At 42.0% G+C, this 19,331-nt stretch overlaps 1 protein-coding gene across 3 annotated transcripts in view; it reads left to right on the top strand.

Annotated features, from left to right (window-relative positions):
- INTS10 (integrator complex subunit 10) overlaps positions 1–19,331 on the top strand; it is a 203,639-nt gene that overhangs the window by 88,460 nt on the left and 95,848 nt on the right. For all 3 annotated transcript variants that reach the window (XM_033915345.1, XM_033915356.1, XM_033915365.1), the window contains 2 exons: positions 4,695–4,848; positions 18,156–18,238. In XM_033915345.1, coding sequence (XP_033771236.1) covers positions 4,695–4,848; positions 18,156–18,238 — 237 coding nt within the window. The remainder of the gene's footprint in view (positions 1–4,694; positions 4,849–18,155; positions 18,239–19,331) is intronic.

The following is a 19,331-nucleotide window of genomic DNA, read 5'->3' on the forward strand; positions in this document are numbered from 1 at the left end:
TACTAGAATTATTTTTCAGGCTATCAGACACTGGAAAAAAATGATTTCCTTAGCATCCTCATTAGATCAGTCTGCCTGTGGAATTTGCCCATCTGGTAGCAGATAGGGTCAGAGAATAGTGCTGTGCGCTCTTCCCTAAAAGGCATTATGCAAACTTAGCTCCTTAATATTTCTGTGTCTTTAGCAAATGGTGGTGGGAAAATCATGTGGCTTTAAACTGGCCTGGTCAGGTCTTCTGGGCCAGTTGGGTAATTAGGCTTGCTAAGGGGGGGGGATTCTCATAAAAGTGTAAGATCTCCCCCCTACACTCATACACCCACACACTTCTATTTTCCTTTCTTCTGTGAGCCAATTATAATTTATTTAGATTTTCCTTTAAAAAAAAAAAAAATCACTGCTAGCCATTGTGTGCAGCGAGAATTTGATCTCTGTTTGCACAAGGACAGTGGCTAGAATGGCTATCTTTCTTCTGAAGTGGGATGTAGCCAGCGTTACCAGGGAAAGGAAATATATGAAAAATTATAAATAAAAAATTAAAGTGACAGTGCAATTGGTATGTGTCCATACAAGGTTCCATGAATGATATCACTCGCATGTGATAATATAAACCTGCTGTCCTCGTACAACACTTGCTACAGGTAAGTTTCTTTGCTTTCTGAAGGTTATGGGAATGGGTGGGGAAAGGTTTGATTTCTGTCCCCTTGCAACTGTTTCACAGAGAAGAGTTGTCAGCCCTTATTACATGATCCATGGAGGCTCTACTTATTTCCCATTTTCCCCTATGTCGGTTTTGAAGGTGCATTCAGTGAGGGATCCCATCCTGGAAAAGGATTAGAAAGCCTCCTAAGACTTTTCCTATGCATCGGGTCATTCAGGCCCTTGTATCAGCTGAATGGTACACTCTTGAGGCAGGGCTCCAGGTTGGAAGGGCTATGGCAAAACTCTACTCATTGATCCTAGATGGAAAAGATAAGCTAAAGTAACCCAAGGTGGATGCAATGGTTACCAAGAAGACCACCATTTCCATTGAAGGGGGTTCTGCAGTAAAGGATGTTCAGGGCCACAAGTTGGAGTCATTGCTTAAGAACATGAGTTGCCATACTGGGACAGACCAAAGGTCCATCAAGCCCAATATCCTATTTCCAACAGTAGCCAACCCGGTCATAAGTACTTGGCAAGATCCCAAGGAGCATGCATTTGAGGTTTCCTCCTTAGGACTTCAGGCTGTGGTATGTAATGTTTATATTTCCAGAGCTTGCTAGTACTGGGTGCAGCTGGGCCAAAGGTTGGCTCTGGTGCAGGTTCTTGAGAATCCAAAGGAAGCTGCTTGCTTAGAGGTGGTGTTACCTTATGTGGTGGGCACACCTTATGATCTAGTCAGGATGTTGGCTAGAGAAATGGTAGCCAGCATCATTGTGACTCCAAAATTGGTCCATGGATACTGCCTCCAAATCTTGGCTCAGCAGACTTTTTTTAAGGGTAAATTTAAGGGAAGTTCTTTTTCACTCAGAGGGTGGTGGATGCATGGAACGCGCTACCAGAGGCTGTTGTAGACAAGAAAACATTAAATGGTTTCAAAGAAGGTTTGGATAGATTCCTAGAAGAAAAAGGGATTGGGGGGTATAGATAGGTATAGACCATTGCTCAGGCAATGGGCCTGATGGGCCGCCGCGGGTGCGGACCGCTGAGCAGGATGGACCTATGGTCTGCCTCAGCGGAGGCAACTTCTTATGTTCTTATGTTCTTATGTTAAATTGCTATTTGGAGATGATCTGGACAAGCTAGCTAAGGATGATGGGGAACCTAGGCCTCAGAGACTACTTGAGATCAAGCACAAACCTTCCTCCCATCAGACTTCCTGCTGACATAGATTGTGAGAAGTGAAATGGTACAGACCAAGGCGCTGTGGTTCCTTTTCAGCATTTCTGTTTTCAGTCAAGACAGTCCTCCTTTCAAGGGGGCAGGACGGGGAGTAACCAAGGGATTCATGTCCCAGATTTAATATGTAATACCTAATGATGAGCTGCTGGTCTTTTTTTCCAAAGTTCTTCAAAGTCCAGGTTTTTCAAGAAATTAACTCAAATCATGTCCAGCCAGAGGATTCTAGACATAACTGAGCATGGATGCAAGTTGGAATTTTCTCAGCCTCTTAAAAATTGTTTTATGGTATGTCCATGTTATACTCCTCCCAGCTGTGCGATATACTTTACAAAATCTTCTAACTCTAATGGCAGTGGTACCAGCCCCCCAGAGAGAGAGCAGCACATAGAAAGATATTCCATGTACTTTATATTGCTAAAAAGGCTGGAGCCTTTCATTCGATGGATTTCAAAGCAGTAAATCATATGGTTTGAGTATATTTTAGAAGGGAAACCTTTCAGTCAGTGATTGCAACAGTCTGCTGAAGAGAATTACTAACAGCCTTAGACTTCAAAGAGGCTTGACTTCATATTCCAGCTGAGCATCAGCATCAGGTTTGCGATTCTAGGATGGTTCTATCCATTCCAAGTAATGCTCTTTGGCCTGGCAACAGCCTCAAGGACTTTCTCCAATGTGATGATAATGGCAGCAGTCTTTTTTCATTAAAAGAGCATCAGTGACCATCTTTATCTGGACAATTGACTAATCCAAGACAGTTTGTAGTGAGAAAGTATACAAACAGTGATCAGAGTGCTACAGTTGATTCAGTCCTTTAGTTGCGTGGTCAGTCTTACAAAGTGAAAGTTAATTCCCTTGCAGTTGACTATTTGAGAGTGTTGTTTAGTAGTAGAGAAAGGAAGATTCTGTCTTCCAAGGCAGATGATTCTAATTCCAAGCCCAGATCAGGATGTAAACTGGTATCTGAGTAAACTGGTTTCTTGGACCTGAGATTACATGCAGGTGCCGAGATCTGTGGTGGTGACCATAGAGGTAGCCCCTTAGGCTAGGGTGGTTTTCTGCCTGTTTCTCTTTCCACAAGAAAGTTTTGTTCACTTGTTCTAGTAGTTTGTGTGTTCTTAAAGTTCTGCATTCCTCAAAATGAACAAGGTAGCAAGGTACATGGATAAGGAATGAGAATCAGTGTAGCATAATGATATCCAGGGTGACTGTTGCTTTGTTATCAAAATACTGAGGATCTAAGACTGCACAGTGCCCTTATAGGGAAGAGCTCACAGTTCTCTATTCTGTCCCTGTCTGCTGGTTGACAGGCACAACCCACAGGTGTTGGACTGGTCTGACCTAGTCTGGTGAGACTAAAGGAAATAAAATTAGCAGGTAAAACCTAATTTCTACATTGTGACAAAAGATTTTAGAATGAGTTTGCTGTATTGGTACAGACATTGTTAGAGCATCATATTTGAGGTATCTTTAGGCTGAATAAAAAGTATAGTCAAGATTGACAAAAAATAAACACAAAAGAGATTAAAAAATAATGTCTATGTAATGACTGCTATAAAAATGACTTATGCATGGTATACTTAATTCATGTGCTGAGTGGTTTGTTTGGGTTGAATGATACTCTGCATAGTCCTTAAGAGGAAAGCATGTGAACACAGGGCAGGGATTCCCTCTATAAATCCAGGAAGAGGAGAAAGTGTAAGCTTTCCATGAAAGACCAGGAGAAAGATAGGGTTGGAGATCATTCTCCTTGAGACTAGGAGGAGGAAGAGAGTGCATAATTAAAGGGATATGAATTTTTTTGCCATCCACAAGACTGAGAGGAAGAGCAAGTCTGAGTGCTTGGGGCAAGGGATTCCCTTCTTCCCACACCCCGGAAGGAGGAGAGTTTTTGAGCACTCGGGGCAGGAGATTTCTTTCCCTACTCAAGATTGGTTAAGGAGAGAGATTGAGCACTTGGAATTATCTCCCCTGAAGCCTGAAGAAGAAATAAGTGTGACTTAAGGGTCACAAATTCCCTCCCTCTAAGCTGAAAGAAGGAGAATGTAAGCATGGAGCTAGATAATGTATTCTTTCTGTTCCTCGAGGTTGGGATGAGAAGAGTGTGTCAGTACTTGGGGCAAGTTATTTCATCCCTTTTGAAAATTAGAGGAAGAGAGTAAGCATTTGTGGCAGGAGACTGTCTTCATCTTAGGTCAAGAAAAGGAACTATTTTGAACACAGGATCAGGGATTCCCTACATGTAAGGCCAAGAGGAGGAGAGAATGAGTACAAACAAAATAATTTTAAATATTTTTTGTCATCTGTAATAGGTTTCTATTTGTAATCCTTTGTATTTGTGTAGCAGTGGCTCTTGTTAGGGTCTTCAAGAGTTCATTCCATCCCCAGCCAAGTCACTGTGATACCATCTGTCATTTTTTTCTCATTTGTTTGTGAGGCTGAGAAGCTTTGTCTTTGACCTTGAGAGTAGGTATCGAACACAGCATGAAATAGTTCCTCATAGCCTACACACAACTCAAGATGCTTTTTCTGCATTGCATGCAGCAACCCCTACCAAGTTATGTGCAGGCCAGAGGGAGATTTTTTGCACCTTTTCTGCAGGCTTTGCTAATGGAACAAAATAGATGCAATGGTGTTCCTTATAAACCAGCTTACAAATTGGTTTGAGTCTCCACCCTGTTTTTCAGCTAAAAGAGTATTTTTAACTAGGTGGACAATAAACCTTCTTAAATTTTGAACTTGTAGATTCACTGTATGACAGGAGAACTTTTATAGTTTGTTTATAATGATTATTTTATGTTTTATCTTTTAAACAGAGCTCAGATGATGAAGAATGCTCTGGAAAAGGGAGAAACCGTCATATCCTAATAAATAAGACAGAACTTCCCAACTCAGTTGAACTTCTGGAGAGTTTCAAATTAGCAAAAGAGAGCTGGGAGCTGCTACATTCTGTTGAGTCACTTGATAAGGGTAAAGATGATTTCTCGTAGTTACTCTATTAATATATTTTACTGTGATATAAGTATTCATGTTAGCAATGACAAGCATGCATTTGGGGTGCAGCATTGAGAGGGAATGGTGTGTATTGGATGGGATGAAGAGCTGATGTGCACTAATCAGTAGAGAGACTTTGGGATGATAATGTCAGATCTCAAAAATAGTCAAACAGTGTGAGAAGTTGGTAACCAGAGCCAGAAGGGTGCTGGGTTGCAAAGAGAGAGAAATAACACGGAGAAAAAAAGATGGTGCTAATGCCTCTTTATTGGTTGTTGGTGAGGCATTCCCTGGAATATTACTGTACATACTTGAATATAAACCAAGGTAACCTTTTCCCCCCAAAAAAGAAGGAAAAAAGGTTGACTCGAATATAGACCAAGATTAGAAATTTGGGTATGTGAGTGTTGTAAGTAATAGCAAGAAAAAACTCGGAATTGTGAAACTCAATAATATTACAAAAAACACTTTCACTGGAATGAAAAAATGTCATAAAAAAGAAGAGGAACGCAGCACTGCTATAGCTCTAAAGGGGAGGTACAGCTAACTGGAGGAAAAAGCCTCAGATAGGAGCCCTTCCACCACCACAATGGTGGTCCAAGGTGGTTGGACGTAACACCTCACTGGCAAAAAACCTCCAGACCGACCCCCCGTAGTAAAGAACTTAAAGCAGGGCGGCGGTGCAAACGATAGAGGATAACAATCCACTTATCTAGATTAGTAGATCGGTACACCGACGATGGCCAGCGTTTCACTCATCTGCTGCCTCAGGGTGTAGAGAAATCCGATCAAAACTAGAACCAGAATCAGAACAAAAATTCAATCAGTAAACTGGTAAAAATGCACAGCTTCAAAGATAGTTGAAAGAAGCCCTAATGACATACCTTAAGATAGGACGCAAGCTGCATCTCAAGATCAAAAGATGGCCGTAACATGACAGAACTGGGATTTATATAACACTGCCGGGTGGTGAACCCGGAAGTGACAATAGACAAAGAGTTATTGCTGAACCAGCACTTGTGGAACAAATTGTGTTGTAATGAAAAAAATTTTTTCTTTTTCTTTACTTAGTTTTTGTGTATAAGTGTGTGTGTGAAGAAAAGGTTTATACTTCTGCAAATCCAAAAATTGAACTTTCTTGTGTGAATGTTTTAATGTCAATAGACCCAGAAAATTAGAACTAAAAAATTAATAAAAATTGAAAGAATGAAACAGATCAGTAGAACGCACTCCATTCCAGTTTCGAATTTAGTCCATCTGGATCTTCACTCTTCAATCTGTGGATCCATTGTTGTTCCGCTCTTAGTAAACGCCGCTGTCTGTCCGGAACGTCCTCCCTAATGTGGTCAATCACACAACATTTCAAGTCTGTAAACCGATGGTTGAATTCCAAACAGTGTGTGACCATAGGTGCCTGTAATCTGTTGTTCTTCAGACAACTCTTGTGTTCAGTGGCTCGAGTTTTAAAGGGACGAGTGGTCTGGCCCACATAGATTAAGGGACATGAACACATGAACACATAAACCACAAAAGTCGATGTACAGGAAGTTCTATGTTTCAAATAAAAACTCTGATTGGTGGAAGGATGAATGAAGGTGTTAGACAGTTCTTTAGTGATGGTGCAAATAGAACATTTCCCACACTTGAAATGACCAGTTGAAAGTGTGGTAGGTGGACAAGGATCTCTTATATCAGATGGACTTAAAAGTTCTTTAAAATTCTTTTGGCGTGAGTACGCTATTCTGAAATGAATGTCTTTCAAAGAGGGATGAAGGTCCATTATAGTCCAGTGACGTCTGAGTATCTTGGAGATAATATTGATGTTAGGAGAATATTCTAGAATGCATGTAGCAATATTGTTAATGGACTCAGGTTCACGGGGTAGGAAAAGAAGATCTCTATTAATGAACTTAGCCCTTTTGTATGCTTTTTTCAAAACACCAGTAGGATATCCTCTGCTCTTTAAACGAGAGTACAGTTGTTTGCATTTTGTTTTATAATCTCCCGTGTCGGAACATAACCGACGATAACGGAAAAATTGAGAGGTGGGCAAACTTCGCTTCAGAGGGTTCGGATGGTTACTTGAGAAATCCAAAAAGGTATTCCTATCCGTGTCTTTTCTATATACTGTGGTTTTAATAGAACCTGTTTCTTTAATAACAAAAACATCAAGAAAAGAAATATGACTAGAGTGATAAGTCATGCTGAATTCAATGTTACAATGTCTAGAGTTCAACCATTCAAAAAATTCATCCAGATCACCTTTAGAACCTTTCCAGGCCACAAAAACGTCATCAATAAAACGTAGCCATATAGCAATTTTATCTGAGAAGGGATTATTAATAATCCAGGTGTTTTCAAATTTTTGCATGAAAAGGTTTGCTACCGAGGGAGCCATGGTTGCCCCCATGGCTACCCCCGATATCTGCTGAAAAAACCTGTCCATGAACCTAAAATAGTTTCTCTTCATGGCTAAAGATAGTAGTTTTATTATAAACTGGACAGGGATCCTATCATTACTTACGTTGTTGAGGAGAAATTCCTCAACAACAGTAAGAGCCTCATCCTGAGGAATTACAGTTTAAAGAGATTTTACGTCTAACGTGACAAAAAATGTAATGTCTTCAGGGTTGTCGATGTCTGAGAGTTTAGTCAAAAATTGAGAAGAATCCCTTAAGTAAGAAAAACCTTTTGATACAATGGGACGGAGAAATAAATCAACAAAGGAAGATAAGGGTTCCAGAATGGAACCTCTACTGGATACAATAGGGCGACCTGGAGGATCGGTCAAACTTTTGTGAATCTTTGGCAAGATGTAAAACACAGGAGTTCTGGGATTTTGATTGTTTAAATAGGCATGTTCTTTTAAAGTCAAAAAACCTTCTTCTACAGCTGAAGATGTCAGTCGCTGTATCTCACAGGCTAGATCAGACGTTGGATCATTTGTCAACTCCTCATAGTCTGTGGATACACTCAATAACCTGGAGACCTCAGTTTTATATTTAGCCATGTCCAGAACTACCACTGCTCCGCCCTTATCTGCCCTACAAATCCTAATTGAACGATTTGACCTGAGTTGTTTTAAAGCCATATATTCTTCCCGTGAAAGATTGTATGGTTGGAATCTCTTAGTTTTGGTAACTTTTTTAATGTCACTAATAACTAATTCTTTATAGAGCTGTAAATGTGCACTAGGAGGGGTAGGAGGAGTCCAAGTGGATTTCAAACTAACAATGGAGCTCTCCGTGTTAGTGAAAGAGTGTTGAGTGAAAAATTCTTTTAAATGTAGTTTTCTAAAGAATTTTTCAATGTCCACCCGTAATTGAAATTCTTTCAAAGGTTGAACAGGGACAAATGTGAGTCCCCTGGATAAAACCGATGTTTCAATAGGACTCAAACTGTGTGAAGAGAGATTAAACACTACTTGTTCTGAGCTTTCTTTGATTTGTTTCGTTGTGGTCGTGACGTGGGTTGTTTTGTGCCCCGTCCTCTTTGTCTCCCTCGTGTCCGGTTTTGACCTGCCCCTCCTGTGTTGTCTTGATCTAAAAAATCCTCCTCAGAATTAGATAATGAACCCCCTTCTGAAGGATCAGAGGAGTCAAAATCTCCTCTTTTTTGCTGTTTAGAGGGATTATTTAGCCAGGGATACACTCGTTTTTTGGCATAATCATCTTCATCTCGTTTAAATTTTTTAATTTTATTTTTCTGTAAATTCGCTTTAAATAAATCAATTTTCTTCTGAGTGTCTGTAAGTTCTGTGTTAAATGTGTCAATGTCTAAGCTGCTTTTCAACTCTCCTAGTTTAGTGTCAAGATCAAACTGTATGGATTCAGTAGCTACTCGGGTCTTCTCAATAATAAGTACCATAAGGTCTAAGGAGCACTTATTTAAGATCCCTGCCCATTGTGTCAAAAAAGTAGAGTCATCCGTGAATAGAGTGGGTGCTTTTACAATTCTTAAACCTCTAGGGATAAATTCTTTTTTGCAGTACTCTAATAAAGTAGCTCCATGTAACGTGGCTCTAACTAATTTCTTTGCCAGGTTCATATAGTCGACCCATGTGACATTTATACTTGATGACTCAGGAAACTGAAATACAGAAGGACGTTGTAACAGATCTGATACGAAATCTGTAGTAAATCCAAACCCAGTCTGCCAGCCGTGGGAGGCCATCAAACCTAACTCCTAAATATATAGCAAGAAAAAACTCGGAATTGTGAAACTCAATAATATTACAAAAAACACTTTCACTGGAATGAAAAAATGTCATAAAAAAGAAGAGGAACGCAGCACTGCTATAGCTCTAAAGGGGAGGTACAGCTAACTGGAGGAAAAAGCCTCAGATAGGAGCCCTTCCACCACCACAATGGTGGTCCAAGGTGGTTGGACGTAACACCTCACTGGCAAAAAACCTCCAGACCGACCCCCCGTAGTAAAGAACTTAAAGCAGGGCGGCGGTGCAAACGATAGAGGATAACAATCCACTTATCTAGATTAGTAGATCGGTACACCTGACGATGGCCAGCGTTTCACTCATCTGCTGCCTCAGGGTGTAGAGAAATCCGATCAAAACTAGAACCAGAATCAGAACAAAAATTCAATCAGTAAACTGGTAAAAATGCACAGCTTCAAAGATAGTTGAAAGAAGCCCTAATGACATACCTTAAGATAGGACGCAAGCTGCATCTCAAGATCAAAAGATGGCCGTAACATGACAGAACTGGGATTTATATAACACTGCCGGGTGGTGAACCCGGAAGTGACAATAGACAAAGAGTTATTGCTGAACCAGCACTTGTGGAACAAATTGTGTTGTAATGAAAAATTTTTTTTCTTTTTCTTTACTTAGTTTTTGTGTATAAGTGTGTGTGTGAAGAAAAGGTTTATACTTCTGCAAATCCAAAAATTGAACTTTCTTGTGTGAATGTTTTAATGTCAATAGACCCAGAAAATTAGAACTAAAAAATTAATAAAAATTGAAAGAATGAAACAGATCAGTAGAACGCACTCCATTCCAGTTTCGAATTTAGTCCATCTGGATCTTCACTCTTCAATCTGTGGATCCATTGTTGTTCCGCTCTTAGTAAACGCCGCTGTCTGTCCGGAACGTCCTCCCTAATGTGGTCAATCACACAACATTTCAAGTCTGTAAACCGATGGTTGAATTCCAAACAGTGTGTGACCATAGGTGCCTGTAATCTGTTGTTCTTCAGACAACTCTTGTGTTCAGTGGCTCGAGTTTTAAAGGGACGAGTGGTCTGGCCCACATAGATTAAGGGACATGAACACATGAACACATAAACCACAAAAGTCGATGTACAGGAAGTTCTATGTTTCAAATAAAAACTCTGATTGGTGGAAGGATGAATGAAGGTGTTAGACAGTTCTTTAGTGATGGTGCAAATAGAACATTTCCCACACTTGAAATGACCAGTTTTTATTTGAAACATAGAACCACCTATGGTCACACACTGTTTGGAATTCAACCATCGGTTTACAGACTTGAAATGTTGTGTGATTGACCACATTAGGGAGGACGTTCCGGACAGACAGCGGCGTTTACTAAGAGCGGAACAACAATGGATCCACAGATTGAAGAGTGAAGATCCAGATGGACTAAATTCGAAACTGGAATGGAGTGCGTTCTACTGATCTGTTTCATTCTTTCAATTTTTATTAATTTTTTAGTTCTAATTTTCTGGGTCTATTGACATTAAAACATTCACACAAGAAAGTTCAATTTTTGGATTTGCAGAAGTATAAACCTTTTCTTCACACACACACTTATACACAAAAACTAAGTAAAGAAAAAGAAAAAAATTTTTTCATTACAACACAATTTGTTCCACAAGTGCTGGTTCAGCAATAACTCTTTGTCTATTGTCACTTCCGGGTTCACCACCCGGCAGTGTTATATAAATCCCAGTTCTGTCATGTTACGGCCATCTTTTGATCTTGAGATGCAGCTTGCGTCCTATCTTAAGGTATGTCATTAGGGCTTCTTTCAACTATCTTTGAAGCTGTGCATTTTTACCAGTTTACTGATTGAATTTTTGTTCTGATTCTGGTTCTAGTTTTGATCGGATTTCTCTACACCCTGAGGCAGCAGATGAGTGAAACGCTGGCCATCGTCGGTGTACCGATCTACTAATCTAGATAAGTGGATTGTTATCCTCTATCGTTTGCACCGCCGCCCTGCTTTAAGTTCTTTACTACGGGGGGTCGGTCTGGAGGTTTTTTGCCAGTGAGGTGTTACGTCCAACCACCTTGGACCACCATTGTGGTGGTGGAAGGGCTCCTATCTGAGGCTTTTTCCTCCAGTTAGCTGTACCTCCCCTTTAGAGCTATAGCAGTGCTGCGTTCCTCTTCTTTTTTATGACATTTTTTCATTCCAGTGAAAGTGTTTTTTGTAATAGTGTTGTAAGTAATGCCATCAGTAATCACTAATTATTCAGTTGGGGCTGTTTTGAGCCCCAAAAAACTGAAGGATAGCTGACAAATATCTTTCTACTTGGGACCTCGGCACTAACCAAAGTTTCTGAACTTCTATCCCCACAAGAACACCTGGCCTCAATCACATATTCAGAAAACAGAAAAACCCTTTTCAAGTACAAACCCACAAATTAAAATTCCTATTGTATACAAATGAAACCCTAATATGCCAGACACTGCACACAGTACACCATAAAAGAAATGAATGCATTTCTTCCTGAACAGTTCAAATTATAAACAGATGTACATTTTCAAAATTAACGATTTCAATCACTAAATTGAAACTAAAAACATTTTTCTTACCTTTATTATCTGGAGATTTTATTTTTCTGATCATCTTGCTTCCTTTTTGCTCTTAAATCTGTTTCTGTTACGTCCCTTCCGGATTCTATACACTAGGTGTTCAATCCCAACCCGCAGTCCAGGAGTTGCAGAAATCTACAGCTTTTCTGAGCACATGCTCCACACGTTATCCAGTTACAATTTCTGCAAGCAGCCCATGCAGAAGTCTTTTGCAGTTATTCTGCTTCTTTTTCTTATTTTATGATTAAAGGTTGTTTCTCTGTGTCTTTAGCTCCTTGAGACCCGTTCCCAACAGTACCCTGTTAGAGGAAAGGATGTAGTCCTGCGATGCCAGACTGTTGCTTCACAGAGAAATTCTGGTGGATCTGTGGAATCACCATTTCTAGACTCGGGGTCCCTTCCCCTGGGAGTCTGCTTGCTGGTGACCTTGTCATGGGTTTCAAGCGTAGACTGTGCATCTGGAGTGAAACCCACCTGGGTTTCAAGGCGCAGTTTGCCTTTCCCGCCCCCAACCGCATGGGCGAGGATCTGTTGGGGCAGAGGTGCCGGCTGGCAGTCTGAATATTTCAAGTCTGGATCCATTTGGAGCTGTTTCTGAGGTAGAAAATTATTTTCCTCCATTCAGATGGTGTTTAAAGCTGCTGATAGTCTGGCACTGCATGCTGTGAGTAAACCTCCATTATTTCCTATGTGAACTTCAGGGGTGACTTTTAAAACTATTTCAAAATAGTTTTTCACAGTTTCTGAGGGTAGGGTTCAGGTCCCCCACCTACCCAGACTTCAAATCACTATTTTTTTTATTTTTGGGTTTTGTTTTTGCCGTTTTTAGCACAAATTCGTGACGGCAGCCATTTTGGATTCTAAAATCGATTTTTTTTTTTTTTTCCTAACTTTTATTTTTGCCTGAAAAACCCCTCGATTTGACTCAAAATCATTTGGGATGGACTCCCTAGTCCCTAATCTGTTGAATGTGGATATTGATTGTGCCAGATTGGCGCCAAATTAGTGATTCTGTACCGAGTGCCGTAGCGCACCAGGGGAGGAGACTTTTTTTGTATGACACATGTACCTCAACAGAGCCGTACCATGGTTTCGGAATGGGCCTTTTCACTGGATTTTATTCGGCTCCTCTGAAAGGTGTTTCAGACCCTGCTCGTTTGATGCAGCCAGCAGGCGCGTTTGGGCTTTTTCGGTCTGTTGCGCCTGTGGTGAAGTTTCCTGTTCAGGAGCCCTCTTGACCTTGATTGTAGTAGTTGCCATGCAGATTTTATGATTCTTTTGTCTCCTGCCACTCTATTCATTTTGACTCCGGCTGATGCCTTTGCTGAGACTGGTCTCCTTGGCTGCCCTGAGCATCTGGATTTGGGGTGCTGACCCTTCTTCCATTCTGTCTGCCTCTTTACAGATGATGTTCTAAAAGAGCTCCATTTGGATTCTCTTCCTTTCATTTATCAGGCTTTAGTCCTGGACTGTTCTCCTGTGCCCCCTTTTTTTCCGTTCAGTCACTTCTCCTTCGTCTGGTTTCAGAACAGTGTAATACCCCGTAAAGCTCTTTCTGATCTTCTAAAGCTATGTCTACGCTTTATCAATTGGATCCTGATTTTCAGCAGGTTTGAACAGCCTGAGGTAGATTCCGCTGTGACGCAGGTTATCCAGCACGCAGCCCTCCTTAGTGATGGGGGAGTGAGATTTAAGGGCCCTCAGGATCACAGAGTGGATGTCATGTTACCAACCATTCTTTTCTAGTGGCATCCTCAGGTAGCCGAGTTATGGTGGCCACTTACTTTATGGGGCATGTGTCATTCCGGCCTGCGGAGGTGCATGCTTTTCCTCTGCTGGTGATGGTTAGTGTGGATTAGGTGCTGGGTGCCCTTTATGATCTCATTCGAGTTCTTAGTACTTTCTCTGCTGGTGCAGTATCTGAGCGCCGGACTCTTTGGATCCGTCTTTGGATGAGGTCACTGCCTCGAGAATCACCTTCAGCAGACATCTTTTCAAGAGGGAGATTCTAGTTAATATAGGTCTGGATAACCTCTACTCGGGTGTTGTCAAACATCGCCCTAAGTTTCTCCCTGCAAACAAGTTTTGTTGGATGTAGGGAGGGGGTCATAGTACTCTTCATTCCTCCTGCAGGTGTTGTCAGGGATACACAGGTTTTTCCTCCCATTTTTCCTCCCAGAGACATTCCCAGGGCTATGCCTGCATTACAATGGTTCCAATTCCAGGCATCTTCAGGTTACTGTACACTGGCTGCACCTCAAAAAAAAAAAAAAAAAAGGGCCAATGATGCCAGGGGTTGGGCATGGCTTCCTCATCTTGGCTACCTTCTCAGTTTTGTTAGGAGTGGACACGATTTTCAACGGACACTTTAGTACTCCTTTGCCCGCCTCTGGCTTGGTTTCTGGACTCCAGCAAGTCGACTGCAACAGAGTCCATGGTCCGCGATACTCTACAATGCCTCTTAAACATTGGGATGCTGGAACCTCTTCCAGAACATGAATGGGGCTTAGGTGGGTACTCCTTATACTTCCTCATGCCAGAAAGGCTCGGAGGATTGGAGACCCATTCTGGATCTGCAGTCGGTCACCCGCTTCTTGTGAATTCCCTTTTTACGAATGGACAACTGAGTACATGTTGATAGCTGCTCTCTCTCCAGGGGAGTTTTTAGAGTCCTTGGATCTCACAGAGGCTTATTTCCCTATTTAAATCTGCCTGGAGCTTCACAGGTTTCTGCGTTTGCATGTTCTGCAACAGCATTTCCAGTTCACAGCTCTGTCCCTTGGCCTCGCGACCGCTCCCGCACTTTTGTCAAAATGATGGTAGTTGCGGCGGCTTTACGCAAGCAAGGGGGTCCAAGTCCACCCTTCCAACAGGTTTGGAGCGCAAAGATCAAATCTTATGCAAATTGGATGTCTGAAGGGTCTATTGAGTTCAGGATGTCTGATCACCTTTTTGTTTTAATTGCTGTGCTTCATTGTGGTAGGCCGGTATCCAAGTCCTCGATTGCTCGATGGATTCAAATAGCCATTTCCACGACTTGCATCACCCGCAGCAAGCAACCGCTGATCTCACTTAAAGCACATTCGACAAGAAGTGTGGTTGCATCATGGGCGGAATCTCACACAATTCATCCTGATGAAATTCACAGGACGGCTACTTGGTCCTCTCTTCATACTTTTACCCTGTTTTACCAAGTGGATGTGGCGGTTCATCTTGATGCCATTTTTGGGACCTCGGGTTTGAGAACAGACTCTTCTGTCCCTCCCTAGCTAACATGGCTTTGGTACGTCACCTAGCTTATGGAATCCGGAAGGGAAGTAACAGAATGGAAGATTAGGTTTACACCTTCGATAATCTTTCTGTTAGTCTCTGGAATATTCCATATGACCTGCCCTTTCTGTATTCATTCAGTTGTTTGGAGTAACCTGCTCCTTTCTGCCTCGGTTACTCTCATTACTGGCTTGAAGATTTTCCAGCCAGTTGGCAGATCCAGTGTGGCGTTTCTGTGAGTATGTACATTACTGAAGGCCTTTCTTGGGGTGCTCGCTGCACACAGCAGGTTAGTTCTACATTGTTCTTCAATGTTTTTTTCTGCATTGACTTTGTGCCTGTTTATCACTTGTTAATATTTTGCAGAGCAAAACAGTTTATGAATTATTTATGTTGATGAGGATTCTCCCTGATACCCCCTTGTCATGGATTTGTTCAGGTATGTTGCTTGGCTTTGGGACTTAACTGGATGTTTCCTAGCTCTCAGGTTGAGGGGGGTAGAGCATTTGCTCAGAAACATTGTGGATTTCTGCAACTTCCAGACTGCGGGTTGGGATTGAACACCTAGCGTATGGAATCCTCCAGGGACTAACAGAAAGAAGATTATGAAGGTATAAACCTAATCTTCCATTCCAAGGCCTCCTTATGCATTTGCTGTTTCTTTCCTCTCCTTCACATCTTACACTGCATCCATCTTTGGCACTGATTTTCGTATTCAGTTTTCTTCCATTTTTCTGCCTCCATCTCAAATCTATCTTTCGAGCTCTTCCATCCATGTGCACCATCTCTTCCCTCTCTTCTCTTCCACTGCTCTCCATCCATGTGCACTATCTCTTCCTCTTCCCTCATTCCAGGTGCCACCATCTCTTTCTTCTCTTCTCTGCCCCTCCATTCAGCATCTGTCCTTTCTTTCTTCCTCCCCCCCCCTCCTGTTCCACCAAATGTTCTCCTTACCCGGTTCCGAAGCTCCCCTCACCACAAAAGCTACATGGTCATGGTGTGGGAGTAATTCTCTTGCGCTGCTCATGACCTTTTCATCACCGTTCTTTTGCTGCGGTTCGCCCAAGCGAGAACAGGAAGTTGTTTCGAAAGGGGGTGGACCGCGGCAAAAGAACAGTACAGAGGAGGCCACAGCAGTACTGGAAAATTGAAGAACAGTGGCTTAGGCACTTTTGTTTTTCATTACCTCTCCCCCCTTCCCCAGATCAACATTGCATTTACAGTTCCGGGACTCAGGAAGCTGACACTGATGCTCTGTGCTGATGAAGGGCCTTGAGCGTCTGCGTGTGCTCAAGGCCTGCTGGCTCCCCTCCCTTTCTGGGATTCTCAAAGGGAGTCCAGCAAGCCTTGAGCATGCGCAGACGCTCAAGGCCCTTCACCAGCACAGAGCGTCAGTGTCAGTTTCCTGAGTCCCGGAACTGTAAGTGCAATGTCAGTCTGGGGAAGAGGGAGCAGATAGTGGAGAATAGGAGTGTCTATCACGGGGGTCAGGGGAGGAAGATAGCAATGCCAGTTATTAGGGGGATAGCAGTGCCGATCATTGGGGTGTGGGAGACAGCAGTGCTGGTCATCAGAGAAGGATGGAGGATAGCAGTGTCGGACATCGGGACTGGGGTGGTATGGGGTGGAAAATAGCAGCATTCTGTATTGCCTGGTAGACTGGTATAGTTCTTACAAGTGGGTTTATACCTCACTGCGATCAGCAGGTGGAGACTGAGACCAAAACTTGTATATTAGGATAGACTCCCCCCTACCAATCCAGTCTATCTCAGTCTCCAGCAGGTGGAGACTGAGACCAAACTTGTATATTAGGATAGACACCCCCCTACCAATCCAGCCTATCTCAGTCTCCAGCAGGTGGTAAGACTAATTTGGCTCCCCTCTTAGTGCTGTTGGAATCCGGTTCTGTCTGTTCTGGTATGTCCACCTTTTGAACCTTTGGGCAACTTCTTTGAAGTACCTTACTCTTAAAGCGGTCTTTTTGGTGGCCATTACATCTGTTAGACGTGTTTCTGAGCTGTAGGCTTTCTCTTGTAGGTGTCCTTTCCTCGAGTTTTCTAGGGAGCGGGTTGTCTTCCTTCCTTTCTGCCTAAAGTAGTTTCTCCTTTTCATGTCAATCAGGCAGTGGTCCTTCCGGTGTTGGGTAGTCAGGAGGACTCTTCTGAACAGAGACAGTTGCGCAAGTTGGATGTCAGTCAGGTCCTTCGCTCTTATGTGCAGAAGACCCAAGAGATCAGGAAATCCGATCATCTCTTTATCCTTCTAGTGGGTCCTCGTAAGGGGGATGGCGTTTCCAAAGCCACCATAGCATTCTGGATCAAGGAGACTATTGCTTCTGCTTACCTTCTTTAGAAAAAGCCTGTTCCGAAATTTCTCAAAGCTCATTCCACTCGGGGTCATGCTGCTTCTTGGGCTGAGTCTTCTTCTCTAGTGCCTCCAGTGAATATTTGCAAGGCTGCAGTTTGGTCTTCTCTGCATTCCTTTGTCAGACACTACCGTGTGGATGTTCAAGCGCGTCGGGATGCAATATTTAGTGAGCGTATTCCCCTCATTTGCATGTGCGTATCAGAATCAGATCGGCAGTGAGGTAAATGAATCGGGCCAGAGTAAAATCGGGTTGCAAAGGGGTCGTAAACCTAGCACTTTGTCTTCCTTCTTTCACCAAGGTCCCTCTGTCTGGAATGTTCTTCTGCTCTGTATTTACCAGGAAGAATACTTTCCCCAGTTTAAGAAAGCTATTGAAACTTGGCTGTTTCAGACGACATTTTTCTCTGATATAGTGAGGCCTGCTATGTTGTTCATCCTCTTTTTAGTTCCTATCTTTACTTTTCCCACTGTTCTTTCCCCTTCCTCTAGCATTTGTTGTTTTTCTCTCATACCATATAGTTAACTCTTGAATACCTGAATAAATTCATGTAATTCATGTAAACCATTCTGAGCTCACCTGGGAGAACGGTATAGAAAACTGAAAAAATAAAATAAAAAAATTATGTTTATTTAGACTTGATATACTACTTTATCTGGCTATTGGTCAAATCAGTTTGCATCTTGTTTTTGTTGTAAATCACCTTGATGTTTTTTATACATACACATACATGGAACAATATTTTTTTTTTTTTACATTTTTTGTTTCTGCAGTTGTATTTGGACTTCCTTTTCCTCATAGTTCTCTCAGTGCTACATATCTGCTAATGCACTTTAATTTTCTTATTGTACAGAATTTACAAGAATTTGCATGCTATGGAAGACTGATACCTGGCTGTGGTTAAGAATCTTTCTTACTGATATGATTATTTACCAGGTATGTTTAAACGTTTCATTAATAGAAAATAGCAATAACACTCAACATGTACAAGAAAACAAAGAAATAATAAGGATATTTCCATACAATAAACCAAATCAATTTAAATCACAGGTGAGAAATACTTGATTTAAATCATGATTTTCTCATTGTATTATTCACTGTACTGCCCAAAAAAGGAATATTTGCTTGTTTTAGCTCTTTAGGTTTTTCTGGACAACCCTAAGGCAGGATCTTCAGATTGGTATATGTTTTGATTTCATCATATTTCTTAAAGAATGTCTTGAGGAACTGACATATTTGAGCAAAAATATATTTATTACTGCATGTTACCGTCATTTTGATATAGTTGTGAAATAAAGTTGGAGGAACTTTACTAATTGAAGTATTTCTCATGATTTTGTATGTGTTTGATCACAATATATTTTCTAGTGCAATGTGTCTAGTGATCCTGAACCATAGGGTTTTGCATCTGAACCCGCAAATTGCTTGTAGAAAACTGTCGATCATCTTTTCAACTTCACCTCCTTCCAAGGGAACTGCTGCTGCCCACTCAGTTTGTTTTCTGCAAGCAAGTTGCTCAGAAGTGTTTCTGCTCTGCAGTTTTATTATTATTGGGTATTTTTTTCTAAGTGTTTGATTAGAGGCTCAGTGCCCAGAGGTTTCCACTTGTTGGGACCTCTGTCTGGGAGAAGATGCAGATTTGCGCTGCTGAAGTCTGCTGCTAGCAGGATCAGTCCTCAAGGACACCTAACTAGCCAGCCTACTTTGTATTTTTTTTTTTTTTTTAACTCAGGGGACGTCCCCTGTGTAGTTGCTCACATCCCTGATTTATTCAGGAGCTTAAGCGCAAACTGTTTGGCTCCTTCTCAGTTTGGCCGGGATTAATAGTGGGCTGGCTGCTTGGTCCTCCTCCTCCTCCCCCCCCTTTGTGATGAGGTTTTCTGAGGTTTGAGGCTCAGTCTGACCTCGGCTGCAGTCCGGCCATCGGACCAACGGTCGGCTCGGGGGCCCATTCCAGCGGGGCACCCGACACTGTCTTCGCTCCTCCCCCATTCCAGCAGGGGAGAGCCGACGGAGGAGGGCTGCAGTC

Source organism: Geotrypetes seraphini, chromosome 1 (genome assembly GCF_902459505.1).
Source record: "Geotrypetes seraphini chromosome 1, aGeoSer1.1, whole genome shotgun sequence".
Classification (NCBI taxonomy): Eukaryota; Metazoa; Chordata; class Amphibia; order Gymnophiona; family Dermophiidae; genus Geotrypetes; species Geotrypetes seraphini.